The 18781-nt window shown below is 42.6% G+C and overlaps 1 protein-coding gene across 10 annotated transcripts in view; it reads right to left on the reverse strand.

The window, feature by feature from the left end:
- The window catches only part of plekha5 (pleckstrin homology domain containing, family A member 5), a 217622-nt gene that overhangs the window by 66677 nt on the left and 132164 nt on the right, over positions 1–18781 (reverse strand). For 9 of the 10 annotated variants that reach the window (XM_037121045.1, XM_037121030.1, XM_037121035.1 and 6 more), the window contains exon 4: positions 9103–9186. In XM_037121045.1, the coding sequence (XP_036976940.1) occupies positions 9103–9186 (84 nt within the window). Of the gene's footprint in view, positions 1–5463; positions 5608–9102; positions 9187–18781 lie in introns of those variants that run through there. The other variant, XM_037121038.1, reaches the window with a different exon arrangement.

Below are 18781 nucleotides of genomic sequence, written 5' to 3' on the forward strand. Positions count from 1 at the left end.
GTTCTTCTAAACACCAATCTGCCTCCCTTCGGGCAAACAGATTAATTTAAAGCCACACTATTCTTCCATCCGCTTTCCCAGACATGTCTTTGATCAACCCATCGGCCCACCATCGTTCAGAGCCTCCCATTAGTTCAACATCACCATATCTGTTCTCTGCCTCTTTGTCGGTCTGTCTTCCAGATTTTCAGTCAGTCTTGTGTGTCTGTGGATTATCATTTTCTATTGTTATTCTTCTTATCTTCTTATCGTTCTGTTGTTTGAACAATCTGACATCTGAAGATGTCTGTGCAGAATCTGTTAATAATTAAGTGAGGAGGAAGATGGAGGAAGCAGGAAGAGAGAGAGAAAGAGACAAAGTGTCAGAAAGGGTCAGGACTGAGCCAGATGAGTACGACACACTACTTTGAAAACTTGTGAGGATGGGGAGAGCATGATAGCAACATCCAGAAGCCCAACAGAACAAGATATTACTGCGCTGAATGTATCACAAAACTAGACAGTCACTAATAACAGCAATAGCTGCGGAGGTGTACTGTTCATCCCAGTGAGAGGAGGAAAACTCCCACCAGGGGCTGAAAGCAACTTTGTGGATGTGGATTTTATGAATCTCATAATTCAAACTTCACATTGTTAGCTGGGATAAAAAAATGCAACACTTAATGATGTCATTAAAATGTCCAAAAATGACATAACTTTGTTACATATTCTATTGACTTGTGAACTTGGTGTCTGATAAACGCTCCATTCTTCCAGCGTGTAGGCTTTCTGTAGTAGTGAGTAGCACTCCATATGACACTGGATGTCTAAATCGGGCAACAGGATGTCCAGGTCCTAGCCAAGCTTTGGTCCAAACTGTTCAAACCACCACTTCACCCCATTCACTAAAACTAACCAAAGAATGGAAAAATACTTATGTGCATGTGTTGGCAATGTTGTCAACGTAACATTAACAGCCTGTACAGTATTTACAAGACTAACTGTGTAAAGAGGGTTTGTTCTGTTCAGTCTCATCAATGAATGCAGTGCACATATGGCCTCTAAATCCAGAAGGCAGCCCAACTGTTATACCTGCCATCGATTTTCTGTCAGTAGTCCAGGTCAGGTAAATGGTTGCTGTGGGTAGTGCAACTTGGCTGACTGGTTGGGCTGTTCTGATTGCATATCACATCAACACTCTGATAATCTCTAAACATGGGATTTGGGATTTGGATATGATGCAGCGTGTTTGTATGACCATGAAAGGCAATAGTGCAAAGCCCAGCGATGTTGCACTTCACTGTCTGGTGTTTGCTTTACTTTTTTCAATGCCTGATTGGAATAAACTGCCCATCTCTTCACAAATCGCTTGAAACAATTCCACCATATTTGTTTTAATGTAGTTTCATTCCACTCAGGAAAATCAGTCTAATTAGCCACAGAGTTGTGCAGCATTTCATGATGTAATGTTGTGAACCTTGACTTGCTTGATCCAGAAGGTGGTGGTAATGCAGTATTTAAACTGTTTTTAAGCAACAGGGGAATAGTTGCTATGTTGCTATGCTACTAGCATGCCTTCCCTAAAGTATTTGTCTTTGTCTAAAGATGAAAAAACACATTTAATTTCCATTAATAACAAGGATGAGAGGCATGTCATTACAGTGTATTCTAAACTTGTACACAAAGACAAACTAAGTGAACACACATGAAACATTGAGTTTCACTCCTGTGTCCTTCGGTCATTCTTGCTGCAGAGCAGGGTTTTTTGGGGGTTAGGGTTAGGGTTTAATTCTCAAGGATCACCTCGGCTGGTTTTAATTTTAAACTGGGAATATACTGCACCTGGAGGAAAAGCTTAGAACTTGAGCTCATTGATTTTCATATTGGTTTAAAGGTTGGAGAGGAAGGAAGATGTGAGGAGTCTCGAGGGCTCATGTAGCATTAAGACACCTCTCATTGACTTGACTGGAGCCAGTTCATTTGTGTAGCACAGGTGAAAATGTAGAGAGCTCCATCAAAACAATGCAAGTTCCCCTGGGGAGAAAAAGGTGGACAAAGCTCAAGTATTTCTGTAATGCGACAATATCTAACAAGGTGCTGGACTGGCTAGCCACAAACATGCAACCACACACTGTAAAGTGAACACTGCGTTTCTACTGTTTGCCACTGTTGTGAAGACAACAGATAAAAGAATTGCTGCTGTGGCAACTTTTTCCAGAATGCTAACTCCAACTGGACTTCCTTGTATTTCATTTTATCATTGGTACCTTTAAACCCTACACCAAGCAGCCACATGTTTTAAGGCAGGATAGATTACACTGAATCTCTACATCAATCCAGGAAAAGTGCCATGTGAAGCAGCATCATACTCAACATCACAAAATCACATGATCTTGTGATCTTGAGCATTCAGCTGCTCCCCCTTGCCAGGCTTTAAGCTAATGTTCTATGAGGAACAACTTGCTGCTACGGGCTTGGTTCAGTTGGGCCAACAGCAAGAAGAAACTGTTGGTAACTGCTGAAAACAAGACTGGCTCCTCAAGAGGTCAGTGTAGCTGCATTGGCGTCAGTTCTATCAGAGCTGCAGAGTATTATTATTGAAAGAAGAACAAAGAAGAGGCTTTTCTTGATGGAAAAGATGTTGATGCTCTTCTCTCAACTGACCTCAGTAAGAGTTTGATTTACCATCTGTGTCCACCTTGACAGACCGATGGTTTGTCCAGTCACCTGTCAAGTATGTTTTTAAAGCACCTGCTCTCTCCTTTATGTGACATATTGTCTTTGCCTCAAGTTTCTCCCTCCAAGTTTTACAGCTGGAAAACCTTCGCTGTTGACTGAATATATAGACACCTGGCTGGATCTCCATGAAATCTCGAATGGATTTTCATGATCCTGAGATTTTTGGTGACCCCAAGATCCCAATCTTTTTTCTAACGCTACCATTGGGACAAAAACTTTGTATGATCTGATAACCTTGTGTTGTTGTTCCTGGATCATCCTCAATGTTGCTCCAGGGCCATCATTGTCACCGAACAATCATGTTTTTATAATGTCATGGCTTAATGACTTGAGGGGGAGAGGACGCATAACACAGTGTAAAAGGGTCTATTTCAAGCCATCTTCTCTGAAACTGAAAGTATTTAAAGTGCCAAATGCTAACCAAAATACAAAGTGAACTTTTAAGAGTGTAATACTATGTTTTAAAGTGGATACAAACCCTGGGTTTGTGTCTCCTGAGTGGGAGTCCTATGCTGAATCCACTCAGCCATGGCATCTTCCTCCAGATGTGGACTTTTTTGTAAGTTAAAATGACGGTCCTGGAGCAACAGTGATTATGATGAACATCATCACATCTAAATCACACACACCAAAAATGTCACTGTTGCACAAAAACATTCAGATCTGAGACCGACATGACGTTTATGTAACCGACGACTGAGACACTTCTGTTTTCTAAGCCTGTAAGCCTTCCTCAGGCGCCATCCTCCAGGCACGCTTCACATGACACTCGTTACAGCTGGGGAAAGAGCGGACTGATGGCTGTGTTGATCAATTCTTTGGTTACATTCACGTCACGGGCTATAGTAAACACTGCCGCTGCAAACATCACGCTTTGTGTCGGCAGGTCAAATCACGTTCATCAATGTCCGCAAGTTACTTCAACTGAACTTCAAAGCAAAGATATTCTGCTTTCACCTTTCATCTGCATGCCAGTCAGGGCGGAACGAGGTGAAACTCTCATTAGCGGCATCAGTTCAGTTAAGCACCTTTCATTCCTGAGACTTTCTCACCTCCTCCCTGCTCAACAAGTTTAAAAATACAAACCGTGCACACCTCATTTACATAACCACACACACACACACACACACACACACACACACACACACACACACACACAAAGGGCTCAGCACTCCTTAACAGGAGCAGTGTGACAGAAGAGATAATTGGGATGGGAGATGAATGGGGTGAGTGTGAAAGTGTTGGAGAGCGAGTGTGCGAGTGAAAGAGCAAGAGCGGTGCTGCCCAGAGAGTGCAGCTCCACTAAACTTGTTAGCATTAAGATAGTGTGTGTGTGTGTGTGTGTGTGTGTGTGGGTGTGTGTGTGTGTGTGTGTGTGTGTGTGTGTGTGTATGTGTGTGTTGGGGGTTGGTGTCTCAGCTGCACAGTTCAGAAACGAGAACGGATTGAAATACCATCCTGACGACTCTTTTGGCGGTGGAGTGTGTAATTGCTGCAGTTTGTTTGTCTGTTTCAGGCGCTGCGGTTCTAAATTTCATTTCAGCACCGTCATCCTGACTTTTTGTTGTTTTGTAGCTCATCTCCAGGGGAGGAGAAAGTAGTTTCTTTGTAAGAATTGTATGTGTGTGTGTCGTCTGCCAAATGGATCCTGATGGGTAGGGAGCATCCAGCAGTCAGTCAATTGACAACACACATTGAGGGAGGGAAAACATTCAGAGATCCTTCTTGATTTGTGAATACGTAGCATAGCTGCTATTAACAAACCATAGAGAGCTGCATGGATACAGACAGAGGAGGGAAAGAGAGACAGACAGCAGCTGATAGAACAAACAAGATGGATGTTATTAAAGTGAAACTCTCATCAAAATACAACCTAGGCTTTTTTGTGAATGTATATGAGTCAAACCTTCATGTAAAAGCATAATTACAACGAAAGAGGCACTTTTAAGATTTACCCTATTTTAATTTTTTTTTTTTTCATTGGGAGTGCTTTGGGGAAAATTAGCTAGTGGAACAAGCTACTGCTAACGTGAGTTGTTCAAAAACTTTCTTTTTAGTGAACTCTACACAAACACAAACTGTACACAAACAATGTTCTCAATGCTCAAGTTCATGTGTAGAGACCCTGGTGATACTATGAGCCAAGTCTCATGTCGTGTCGAGCCTTCTTCCTGTTTTAAAAATAGAGATTTTGATGCAATTGCTAATTTGTAAATATTCCTTTTTTGTTGTAATTATGCTTTTACATGAAGGTTTGACTCATACATTCACAAAAAAAGCCTAGGTTGCATTTTGGCCTTCACTCAAGAGTTTCACTTTAACTTAGCGTGCATATCTTATCAACATATATTTGTATATGAACATGACCTCAGTCACTTCTCCTGACCTCATATTGCCCATTGTGTTTTGAAATACAAGCCAAAGATCTTATTTTATTCATGGTTTTGGTTTTATGATTTTTTTTTAACATTTATGTTTTATTCGATGAAGAGATCATATATAATATTTGTTCATGTTTAATACAGTCTGAATATTATTCTACATGCATTATTTGTTATAATTGTAGAAAATTCCAATACAGTAATCAATGCAACAAATGGTCTGACAAATAAAACCACCCTCACAGGGTAAAATCTAACCCACTTGCGCTCCGCTTTAGTTTGATTCTCTACACAGGTTAATTCAATTTGCAGCCAGCCACAGCAAACAATTAACATTACACACTTTGATACTACACAGTTTGATTTAGAAGTTGTTTATTTACTTTCAGCCTTGCATTGTTAGAATGTACACATTTAAGCAATGTAGGGTTCTGTATCATTCTCTGTTGTATTAATCTTTTCTTTTCTGTCTCTGTCTTGAGGTACGGAGGTTGGGGGAGGCCTCTTCCTGGTGGAACAAACAGCGGGGTTGAGGGTGAAACACTCTTAAATTTTGGGCCAAGCTCATCAGACTGGGCCACTTCCTGCTATGCCATGGGGGGGATTTGGGTTTAGTTAGCTTGCTCTGTATTAAGTTGTAGTTGGTGTCCATTTTGTTTCCCCCTTGTGTATTATTTGGTTTGGCCAAGCCACTATATATGTGCTCCCTTATCTTTTATTGACCTTTAATAAGCTTAGTTAAAATGTTTGCCTTGGTTTCTGAGAAGCTTTTGTGTCTGGGTAAATAAAACCCTATTTTTTAAATCTATATTCCTGTAGCAAGCCCATCCCATCGTCACGTGAATGAGTCTTCCACAGGGCTAGGTGGATGTATGGCTGAAGGTATTAGCAAGCCAGTGGCACAATAATGGCAGAGAAAGTGCAACCAGAATTTCCCAGTGCTAACACAGTACTTGCACTTGACTATGCAGCACTTGACAGCGGTGAATGCTGCGGTGAACAATAGCCATGTTGGTTGTTGTCTTACATGCAAGTGAGACAAGAGGTAGCTGGATACGGTTACCAACAGTTACCACAGTACGCAGCCTCTGAGCCTGTTGTTCAGCAGCTCACCCAGTAGCACAAAGCACACACTTACAGCAGTGAAGAGCACCTGCTGTGCCAGGTGGTCTTTTTAGATTGAGGTCTGATTATATGGTTATGGCATTTTAGCATTTCGAGCGGTTCATCTTTGTTTTCATCAGATTAAAAAAGCACAGAGAGCTTGTTGAACACATTACCTTTATGAGAGTTCAGGGGCAGTCAGTGTCAGTGTAGTCAGGCAGGGTGCAAGAAGGTGGGATTTTTATTTCCATCTTTGTTCATCTTTGGCAAAAACACATTTGCATGGTGTGCTCAGTTATTCTAAAGCATTTTGAGCATGCCTAAATCGTGACCATTACTTTGGCAGACAAGTGAATGTGAATATAAATCTCTTTATAATATTTCTGTTGGTGTTGGACAATCTAAGATGTCCCAGCATTATGGAGTGTCAGTTCCCAAAACAAATAGTAAGTATATGACTCATTTTGGGGGACAGCTACTAATGAGATATTTTCTTCTTTGGTTTGGTCACACAGCGCAAAAACAATACAGTTTATATGCACTTATCATAGAAAAACACATACAAACATTCGGCATCTGGACACATTTTTGATAAAAGTGTTTTCCAGTTACGACAGTTACGTGGTCAGAAACAGACACGGGGCTGTTGGTCTGTGGGCAGCCGTGCTGTGATCATGCCAACTGAAAAGATGATTTATGGGTGATGTAACAACCACAATTCTCTGCTTTCTATTCAACCACTGCCTCCAGGAAGCTCTGACAACAGCACCCAACAGAGAGGTTGTGCTCAGAAGCAGGACTGAAAACGGATTGTACGATGAATATTTTGTGTCACGGAAACCGGAGAGAGGCTTTGGAGCGGTGAACAGACTGCAGACTGTGATAAGAGTCCAGTCTTACTGCTCTCAGTGTGGGCGTCCATGCTGCCGGAGAGCTGCAGCTCCTCCCAGCTGCACACTGATGCTCTGTTAAAGTCCTCACAGCTGCGTGGATACACGGCCTCCGATCAGGATGTTTAAAAAGGACCGTCATCCAACAGTCAGAGCTTTCACATGGCCTACAGATGATGCAGTCATTCCTCCACAACACCACAGTCAAATGCTCTCCCACAAAAACAGGCTGTACCTTATGTACACTGAACAGCAAAACCACCCGAATTTCTTGAACAAATGCCATAATCACAAATTATGGGTAACAGCCATCATGGCCAGCAGGAACAACTACAGGTCGGGACATTCTTTTTGAGGAAGAGTAACACTAATATTGAGAAAAGGTTAGAGGGTACAAAATGTGTTTGCATGCTGAGTCCAGCATGATGTGTGGTAGCATAGTCGTTTCTACAGCTCTACAGTTTCAGCGCTTTGATCCAGAGCCTGTTTCTTTAAATTCAGTAACATGTTTTATAGAAAGAATCAATTTGATGATAAAAATTGATTGAAAGCTCATTTTCATAATTTTTTTTCACAACTGCAATCATGACACCCCTACCTCATTGGAAAAATGTCCAGGTGGTTGTACTATTTATTGTGGAAGCAGAGGAGGAAGTGAGGAGACAGGTCTTTAAATGAAGAAGCAAACAAGCCCAGGCCTTCAACCAGGGAGACTGCTGTGCATGTCCAGCGTGAAAGTGAAAGTGAAAGTGAGGAATTATTTTAACTAAGTGATGTAGTGAACCTCATGTGCGTTATGGAACTAAAGTCACATACATAACAGAGTTAGTTTAACCCAAACCACAAGGTCTTCCCAAAGCTAACGGACCTGTGAGCAGACAGTGAAGGTCTAGATTGTGTGTGGCTCAACAGTCATGATGATTAAAGAACAGCGATGCCTGATGTTTTGGAAGTCACTGGCAATCGACCTACAGCTTTCAGTCATTTGGGAAGGAGGATGTGTTGATGTGATACTAAACCGAAGCCTGAATTTCATTTAGCAGGGCAAAATATCTACGAGATTTGGCTCTTTTGATAGGCCTCCTAAATTTGCACCCAAAATGCTGTCAAAGCTTTCATTTATAATTCCCAACGCAGCCTCCATAATTCTCCACCGAGATAAAGGAAAACACAAGACACAAAAAACCTTGAGAAAAACAAAAAATGACCGCAAATCACAGAGATGCCGATACGCACGGGACTAATATTATCACATGACTTCTGTGTTTGGTGAAATATGGTAGGTCATTTCTGGTGGAATTTTACTTTACAAATTATAGACATGGCAGATTCGCACAGGATTAAGATCACAGACGACCTCTGCAATTATTACAAGTTACTGGAGGTCCCCAGGTTATACTAGTCCAGTGTGAATAGGGCTTTTGTCAATCGGAAAAAGTTGCATTCCATCAATACACAAATTGTCTTCGACGCATGTTACAATATACTGGACATTGTAGTGAAATGGCCCGGATCAACACACAATTCCCAAATTTTAATGGAGAGTGGTTTGATGCAGCTTTTTGAGTAAATGCTGCTTTTATTGGCATTTCACGTTTTTCATCGTCCGTCCATCCGCCCATTGTCCGAAGCGTTTTTGTTTAAGATAGAAGTCTTTGTGGATATGGGCCCTGATGTTCAGAGTGTGTTATCTGTTTAAACCGTCTTCTACCAGCAGCGCCTCTGCATTACACAAAGGGAACGTCAACTGTGGGAACTCTGGACGCCCAACCTGACTCCCCCCTATCACTCTATTGTTCTTGGGTCCTGTCTGGTCATGTCAAAAGTTTGGACTTTGGAGCGTGGCATAGTGAAGTCCCTCTACATCAACACTCAGTACATCCACACACTGTCACAGCTGTAGAGCACAGCTGCAGCGGCGCTTTGTGTGTCCACTGACCTTTCAAATCAGAGCACAAATCAGAAGCATACAATGCTGCGCGGGTGTGTCGGAGTGCAGAGAGACTTACTGTTCATTTACAACAAAGATGCAGTTGTCCTGGGAGGGGATGCCTGACACCGGGTGTTTACAGGTCACCTTTCGCTCATTGTGACTGTATGGAAAGAGAGAGGGAGAGACAGCCAGAAAGGGAGAGAGAGAGAGAGTTCGGTCAGTGCAACATCACCACAGCAGTTGAAATGTTAAGCAGACGAAGAGCTGAAGACAGGGACATGTACACGTACACATGACTCTACTATCAGTAGAAAAACGATACCAACATCATCCATCCATCATGAACCTTTAACAAACACAGCAAAAAGGTCACTCAGCCACACTGTAACACACACACACACACACACACACACACACACACACACACACACACACACACACACACACACCTGGAGCCCTGGTTGACTCTAAACTTCAGCATAATATCCTGTTTGAGCCCCTCAGAAAGTAGAAAAGTACACGAGACGGAAACACGGACAGTCTCCTTCCGAGCAGTGCGTCCAGTCCAGTCCACAGCAGAGAGGACAGTGAGAGAGAGAGAGAGAGACTACATGAGAACAACAGTGAATTGACAGAATCCCCTCTCTCTCTCCCTCACTCGTCCTTAGAGGCACTTCCTGTTTCCCCTTTTCTCCTCTTTTCCTTCTGTCTTTTTCTCCAATCAGCGTGTTCATTGTTCATCTGCGTTCTGTCTTTCAGTCTGAACACTCTTCTGTATTTCACTCCTCAGCTCATCACCGCAGGAATAATTGCAGACTTTCTTGTGTTGACATGAATGAAATCACACGTTAACACAATAAACTGCATTCATTCTGCATTTTATTCGTTATTCAAACCATTTATTAATCAGATGCGTGATCAGATGATTAATACATCCATACATCTCTTCCTTTTGGCCTTTCATTCTTGTTAAGCATTCTCACCGTCTCCTTTGATCCCTTCATTTCTTGATCTTGTCTTCATCTGACTAGAGAACCCCCCCTCAGAGTTCCACTGATTCTCTATTTTCCTCTCTGCCTCATCTTCCCCTACCCTCCCTCTCTCCCTCTGCGTTTCCTCTCTCGGTCATATGCTGCATCACAAGAAGACTCCTGACTCCTTCTCACAAAACAGGAACTTTGTTATCGACCCTGCAAACACGATGACACACGTTTGTAACACACACCCACAGGCCTCTTGAAAAGAGCCTGAACTAGTTCTTCTCTAGTTCTGGCCAGATGCCTCTCTAGATGACACATAACGAAAATCATAAATATTCACATTCAAAATTAAAAAGGAAAACAGACTAATTGTCCCCCCCCCCCAGCTCTGACACCTGAGTGAGAGGCCTTGAATGAACACAGTGAGCTCTCTGGGGGGTCAGAATGTGTTGGCAGCAGATGGAGGCTGAGAGTGTACAACGTTTTCACACCCACATCTGGAGATGCCAGATGTGCAGGAGCTGGAGGGAGTCACTGAGGGAAGGGCAGCAGGGGGCTGCTCCTGGATCTAATCTAGCCCGCTGTGCAGCACTATACCTGGGAGTGTTCCTCTGCTCCAGTCCCTGGAGGACAGCCAGGCCAGAGGGCTGCAGAGGCCAGACAGCATGGGCACTAACACAACCCATTCGAAGAAAAACCCACCGACTTTGAAATGAGGGAGGCCGATGTGCGAAAAACACTTTCTTATTTCCAGGTCTTAGGACTCATTCCCGCAGCACTCTATTTTTGTTTATTGTGAGGCAGCGACCCCTAGTGGCTGTAGTAGTTAGAACGGGAGCAAAGGAGGAAGTCATATACGACAAAGTTGCTCTTTATACCACATATAAGTACATTAGCTAAGCTAAGTTTGCAGATGCACTTGAGTCACTTGCATACTTTTTTAAATGTATGTATACGGTCATGCTGTAAATGTGGGAATGTTTGTGTAAAAGAATAAATTTTTCTGAAGGACCACTCATTATTTCAGCTCTGTGTCTGCTGTGTAAAGTCAAATGCACACACACTTTCAGCTCTGATAATAAAGAAAAGAACATCTGTCACATCTTGTCATACAGTCTTTTTTAAGAAAAGAAACAAGGGTGAAGTCAAAGGAGCAGAAACAAGATGGCTCAGCGACGGAGCAGCAAGATGACAAGTTGTGAATAAACCATCAGGGCAGCTTTCAACAGGTTTTCAACCTAAAGCAACATTTCAAACCAGGAGCATCATTACACTCAGTTTCTGAGACGCAGTGAGACAAATCACAGCGACAGGTCGAGCCAGCGGACCTGATGTAAACGCTGCCTTAGCCAATCTTAACTACAGTCACATCAGTGCTGCTCCCCTGCAAGGACTGACACGGCTCAGATGTGACAGAACAGACTGTGTCAGTCACCATGAGTCATTTAAGACACAGGTTGATTTCCTCACAATCACAAGGCAGATATTAAACATGAGGGGCCACAGTCAGCACTGACATTAAACCCTTTCACTGGTTAAACCGATCTTTGACTTCACAGAGGACAGTCCCTCACAATAATCAAATGCAACATCATGCTTAAACTTGTTTAACTGCCAGTGAACCTGTCATCTTGTTAATGTTGCTTTAATTATGGATGCCTGGATCCTTCATGTGAAGTGCTACACTGCTTAGCACTGATGAACGATTGAAAAGCATGTCACGTGCTTCAATAGCAGCATGTTGTGGATCACTGGTCTACACAGGCTGTACTTAACTGCTGATTAGTTTACCAGAATTTAATCGCTCCACTGAAAATGAACAATTCGGACAACTTTCTCTCAAACTACCAGGTGGAAAAAACAAACTCAAAGAAGCCCTATGACTGGTCCTATTATTATTTCAACCTTCTCATGAAAGCACATTTAGTAATCTATTTTTGTTGCCATAGATCCTGTAAACATTTTTTTCTTTTTTCTTTAACGGTACTGTACGTTTTTCAAATCAAAGGGCTCTGTAGAGAAACGGCAGCTGTCCTTCACTGACAGAAAACTAAGGAAACCATGTTCAGACCGAGTGTCATAAAAGATTGGTTGAGAAATGAGGTATGACAGAAATGTAGGGTCAGGCAGGATTTGAGAGAGATGTTCTTTGAAAACAAATGAGTGTATATCCTGGGTTTATTCTACCTGATCCTAGTAAACTGCCCTATTTGTGTGGGGAGAGTCAGTGTGCAGTATAACTGATAAATATGTTGACTCAATGACTAAACTATGAGACCATTTTGCAATACACCTGCCATCACATGGAGCACACCCATCTTTGAACTCATGGACCGACAGGCAGACATGTAATAATGTGGGCTTGAGTGTGAATATGTTGTGACTGGGGTGATTCCCCTGCAAGACAGTTCCTAGTTTTAGTCTGAAATTCATTTGGGCAGGATGTAAATTGTGAGCTGCAGATTTGTCCAATATAAACAGAATGGTTTGAGATTATGGACTTCACCAATAGCACCATCAAGCCAGAAGCTCTCAATATCTTGAATGCATCTCCATATTCTGAGCAGTAACATCACAAACTGGAGAGGAGACAACATGCAACCCAGTCTGGGACCAAGTCCACTTGAACACGATGCCAGGGATGCAAACACAATGCTTGAATGGTTTACAGCTGCAGGCTGTATGTGTGTATATGAGGAATCAAGAGGTTGTTGTTTCATTACACAGTTCTGAAGACATTCTGATCTCTAACATCCCATTATAACTCTGCTGATACTTAAGCTCTCAGGTTCAGTACCAACACCAGCCACCAATTCCACCTCAGCAAGAAACCTAAGCCCTCCTCGCTCGCTGACTGGAAACGAGGCTGTTTCAGAGGCACGGGCCATCAGACTGTTGTGAGGCTGATAGAATAGAAAGGAGAAAATGAAGAGATACAGGGAGGAGGTGAGAAACAAACTGTAAATGACGGAAGCCAAGACAAATGAACGCAAGGAGAACAGTGCCAATTCACAGCAGCTTCCTGGTGTGTCTCCAAGCACTTCCAATTCAGATGTACTGACATAAATCATAATGGGAAGGAAGGAGGAGGAGGAGGAGGATGAAGACGAGGGAGATGGGAGGAGCTGAAAGGCACTATGCCTGTAAAGCCAAGAAGGTTTGAACCACTGTACTGTCACCTTGACGTCCTCTGTCACTAAACAACGAGCTGTCTGATGCTTCAGGGTCGAGCAGTTAGCAGGGTGGTGTGAATCAACGATCACGGTGCAGAACTATTTAATACGGATACATAAGTGTGTTATTAGTACCAACTAAACTCAGACACTGATCTCTAAACCATGTGCTTCACAGTGCCGACCAGCATTCCTGAGCTCACCGTCATGAGTGTTGCTCAGTATGAGGATGTCACACTTACTTGACTGGCATTAAAAATGCGTTAATAAATGAATGTAATCCTGGCAGTGTTTACATTTTCTCCACAACACATTAGGAGAAATTTTATATTTATTTCAGAGGAAATAGGGCTGTTTGATCCGTCTCCATTCGTCTGTCTACCTTTCACTCAGCTTTTCAATCGTCAAGCAAATGGAATTCTTGCTGACTCAGACCACAGAATATGCTTAAATGCCCCGATAAGCTATATTCATACGACCAATCAAAGGGAAAGCCAGTACATTGTGACGACCGACAAAGACGTGGAAAAACGTAGAGAAAGAGAGAACTATATGAGCAGAAAGGACCCTGTGGTCCTGCTTCTTAATTCTTTATCTAACTTAAGCACAGCTGCATCTACAGGAACACTCTCCAGGCAGCCATTTACAACCTATAAAAGACGAGTGAGTCCATCTGTTTTGTAAACGGAATTTTAAAGTCCAAAAGCACTCTGAAAATGACACCTGCACTGTTCCTCTATCTCAGCACGAAACATGAACTATTCAACATGATCAACATGTGCATAAAGGGGCTAACTGCCGCAGAGCTCACATTTGAATAAAAGACACACACTGTGTACTGTGCACTGTGTCAACACACATACACACACCACCATCTTTGAACAATAGCACAATCATCAGCTAATTCTGTCCATGTGAAATGTCAGCTAATGTTTAGTCGTCAGCGTGGATGAACGTGCTTTGCTTTAAATGCCATGTGAAAAAGTGTGTGTGTGTGTGTGTGTATGTGGTCAGCTCTGTATCCACAGCCTGACCACAGCTCCCCTCTTCTCCCTGCAGAGCGGCTGCCATTCACCATCCCTCTCCCTCTGGCCAGGCCACTAACCTTTCAGAAAGGCCACCAGCACCGACAGCCCTGCCCCCACCTTTCCTCTCTCTATTTCTTTCCTTCCACACCTCCTTCCTCAACCTGGTCTGCGATTCTTTTCTTATCAGTTTCTTTCTTTGCACTGCCCCCTCCCCGACCTTTCTCTGCTCATTTTCTCCTTCGCTGTCTCAATTAAGTCTGCTCCTGCCAGCCTTCAGCTGCCTCTCTCCCTCCCCTCTCACCTTTAAACTCCAGCTTCTCTCTGCTTCCTCCTCCTCACTCTGCAGTCAGAGGAGGTTTACCTAAACACATCTGGAAAACATTTAAAACACAATTCTACTTGATTTTTACTATGCCAAGACACCAGTTTTGTGTAATGATATTGAAAAAGCTATGAATAAAATGTGTTGCTTGCACTTTTGATATTATTTTGATATACACCTTACATGTTCCTGCATCTGACCAGTACCTGGTCACAAACCCTGGCTGTGCAGTGAAGGATCTGTTCACCCAGCAGCATAACTACTATCATTAACTTACGCAGAACTTTAAAATACTTTCCTGTCACATTACATGGTCACTTTCTAAATTACAAAGTCCAAACAAGAGCTACTGGTGCCGTCTGTCAGAGGCAATATCTAATACCTGGGTTTCTTCTGTCTGTGATGGTGTGCAGCTTGGGTTGGGACCTCCTAATGGGTCAAAAGATAACGGCTTGCAGGCTAAAGAACTGAAAAGGTCATTTTATATAATGATCATGTTTTCAGTAGACTGAATAATCATTTAGTCTGTCAGAACTGGATAAAAGGTGCCAGCACAACGTAGTAGAGCTCAAGACATCTTCAAATGTTGGTGCAACTGTCCAAAACCCTGACAGATTTCATTTACAATCACATTAAACACAAAAAGTGGAACATAGTTTTTGCTCACTTAAAAATGTATTCAATCAATTATCCAAATGGACTATTTCAATCAGTCAGTCAGTCACCGCTGCCATGATATTAAGTCTATCCTGCAGCTTTAGTGAAAGTCATTCAGTTTAAGGTTTATTTAAATAAAATGTATTTCAGTAGAGAAAAACTAAATGTCACCTCTGTAGATTTTAGACACAGAGCTGCTGTTTCCACATTTATCACAGTAATGTTAAAGATAAGTTGTTTGTGGGTTCTTGATACTGTAAATCTCTGGGGCTGAATATATTTTACGTTATAGGGGAAGCTCATACAGCAGTCATGATGAAGCTAGTGGGCCATCACAACTAAGTCTGTGTGCACGGGGAACACCACCTTCAAGTTTCAACTTCGAATCCCTTCTGTGTCTCTCCAATGCAGACGAAGCTGCAAAGTGACATCTGATTTGGCTCTGTTATATGTCAAGCAAATGGAACCACTGGAGCAGCTGTGCCTCTGCATGAAGAAAACACTCCAGTCGCTTTCTTTCTCCTCTCCGGAGCTAAAAATAATCAGGGCTTGAAACATTTTTAATGTCTTATCGTCCATGACATCTTCTGCCTAATGAGCCGACTGAGTTAGGATCAGGTGTGTGTGTGTGTGTGTGTGTGTGTGTGTGTGTGTGTGTGTGTGTGTGTGTGTGTGTGTGTGTGTGTGTGTGTGAACCCTACAGGCATGCATTTTTGTCCATGAATGAGTCCTTCCTTTGAAGTGATTGTAGTAATGGTTGGAACATCAATGTCTTGCGTGGAAATCATCTGATGATTCAGCTGAATCTCTTAAAGTACAGATGAGTTTAACAAAGCACAGTTGAATCCCACAAAGGACAGCTGAAGCCAACAAGTAACAGCTGATCTGACAGAGTATTGCTGCAGCTCACACATCGTGGATGTGTCTGACAAAAAATCACCAAGGGCAGCGAGTGACAGCTGTCTCTGGCCTACAACCGCTGAAGCTGGCAGAGCCTAATGAGGTGCATCTGAAGCTAGTGAGAGCTGATCTTAGCCTGACAAATATGAGGGTGCTGGTATATTTTGTTGTTATAGTGGTCAATGGATTATGAGTTGTTTTAGATTGTGCCGATTGAGGGCACTCCCAAACCCACTGTACTAGGTCCCCCCCATGACCCTTCCTTTAACAGGCATTCGGGAAAATGAATGACTCCTTTTAGGAGGAGGATGGAGGTGAAGTTTTTTAAGACTGTTTGGGGATGGGATTAGTGCACTGAACAACAATGCCTGGATGATGCATGGATGTGTTCATTCCCTTCATTTAAGATAAGTACAACACAAGAGACAACATGTGAGTCCTGTCAGCTGTCTGATCTACCAACACTGCACAAGTTTCACCATGTAGAATCTCCTGCTGGGCAATCCTAAGCAGGCTCTACGTCAGATACCAACACGGCTTGTTGAGTTAATACGCTGTTCCAGTCAGACAAAACACCCAGACGAGCGTGCCAACACATTCAACCAACAACAAGCCACAGCTCCTTTTTTTTTACACTGAGACCCAACAGCACAACAAATTGCCTTTGTTTGCTCAGGAAGCGATTCCTCGTCCTCATTATTACTGGAAGAAGAGTCTTAATCAGGTTAGCTAAGAGACACACTGTGCTGTTGGGGAAGTCTGTTTACTTGTGGCTTATGCATGGTGCATCAGTTTTCATAAGAAAAGTTGTGCAGTGTGATTCAGTTTAAGGTCATGGTACTTGCACAGAGACCACACATACATGAAGTGAGTTCTGGACAACTACAGGTGTTAGGCCACATTATGGCAGCTAAATCACAGAGAAACCAGAACTAAATGTTGTCAGTACAGTATGTCAGTTATAACAACTGACTTACAGGACTTGGTGTAATGCATGCAAGTTTACTGGTATTGCTTACTTTGACACTTACTTTGGAACCAAACCATCATTAAGGGCCCGTGTCCTTTTTCAAAATTGTTCCCAAAGAGGAGTTGAAAATCTCTTCAAAAACAGTCAAAATCAGTCACTCTTCTTCTTTTTCCTGCATAGATGATTACATTCACTGTATTTTTGTCTCCTATGAATCTTGACATCACCCAGATCCTCCAAATAAAAAACAAAGGATCAGTGTCCATCATAGAGCAGAGGTTGTGAAGATATTGTTGTCATAGAGACAAGACACAGGCATTTTTTTTTTTCATCCTTTTCTTCATCTTCATCCCTGAGTGCAGTCAGCGCTATGTGGACACAGGCCCTAAAAGAATGGTGTGACATTTAGGTGCCAGCTGTCTTGCTGACAGACAGATGTAGGGATGGGACAGTGGAAGATATTACTGCAAATGTTGATAAAACACTAAGGGTAAGTTGATCGTGAGGATTTGTCCTTATTGTACAATCGTGAATATCCTTACATGAATGATTTGAAAAAGCTTTCTAGCACACTGGTGCACAGACCTGTATAGATTTGGTCTGCACACCAAACCTCCAGTTTGCATGCCCTTCTCCATTAGCACAATATTCTTTCTTAAATAAAATATAAGATCAAGTTTATGCACCATTTCAACACTATTAATCATATTTCCATGATTATTGGGACAATACTGTGAGTTGCAATTATTTTGGTCATAATGATGGCATGAAATTTTCATATGGTGCCATGCTGAGATAGATGTCAAGAACAGTCTGCTCTCATGCAGGTGACATGTATGGACCTAGAGCCTGGAGCTGGTTAGCATAACAGACACTGGAGTCAGAGGGGAAACAGCTAGCCTGGCTAGCTAATGAACACCGTGCAGTTAGCGGCTGATTTGAAGCATTGTTTCAAATGAAATGAACTGAAAATGTGTTGTTTCCAACTACAACCACCTGAATATAGAAAAATTACCATTTCTCTTGCTTTCAACATTTCTGTATTTTGCTCCTACTTTAGCCTATTTCCTGCATCTCTGAAACATAACACCAGATTGGCCCTGGATTTGGAACATTGTCTGCTTTTGTCATGTTAAAAGCCCTCTAAACAAGCAGCAGTGAACACAGCAGCCGGTGCACACCTCTTAGTGCTTCTCTCAGATAACCTTGAGTTATGTAACAACAGGCGGGAGGACTACGGCTGAAATACAAAACACACCACTCACATTGCTATCGCACTCCTGTATTGGCGCCCATGTTGCTACTGGTAACTGCGACAGATGGCTGATGGGATTGTGGTTGTGATGAAGGTCCCTTGAGTCAAATGCTATTAGCCAGGCAAAGAATCCACCAGAGACAACACTGGAGGGAGGAAGTCTGGGTGAAAAAGAAGTCATCTCCCTCCTTCTATCCTCACATCCTCTCCTCCATATTTCCTCTCCACCTATCATCTTCCTCTTCATCATCATCACCATCAGCTGCAGTCAGCTTGGACACCCCCAGGCTCTCGGTGCATCAAGAGGCCAGTGATATCATCCTCCCCCTGACATGTAGTCAGACAAAACCCACTCATCTTATAGGTTGACATTTTTGTGATGTTTGGCTGATGATTCATTTACAATGACGGCAGTATAGACTAAGCTTCCGGGTCAGATTTTGCAGAATGTCTATTGGATGACTTGACTC

The sequence above is a fragment of the Acanthopagrus latus genome, chromosome 14, assembly GCF_904848185.1.
Source record: "Acanthopagrus latus isolate v.2019 chromosome 14, fAcaLat1.1, whole genome shotgun sequence".
Taxonomy (NCBI): Eukaryota; Metazoa; Chordata; class Actinopteri; order Spariformes; family Sparidae; genus Acanthopagrus; species Acanthopagrus latus.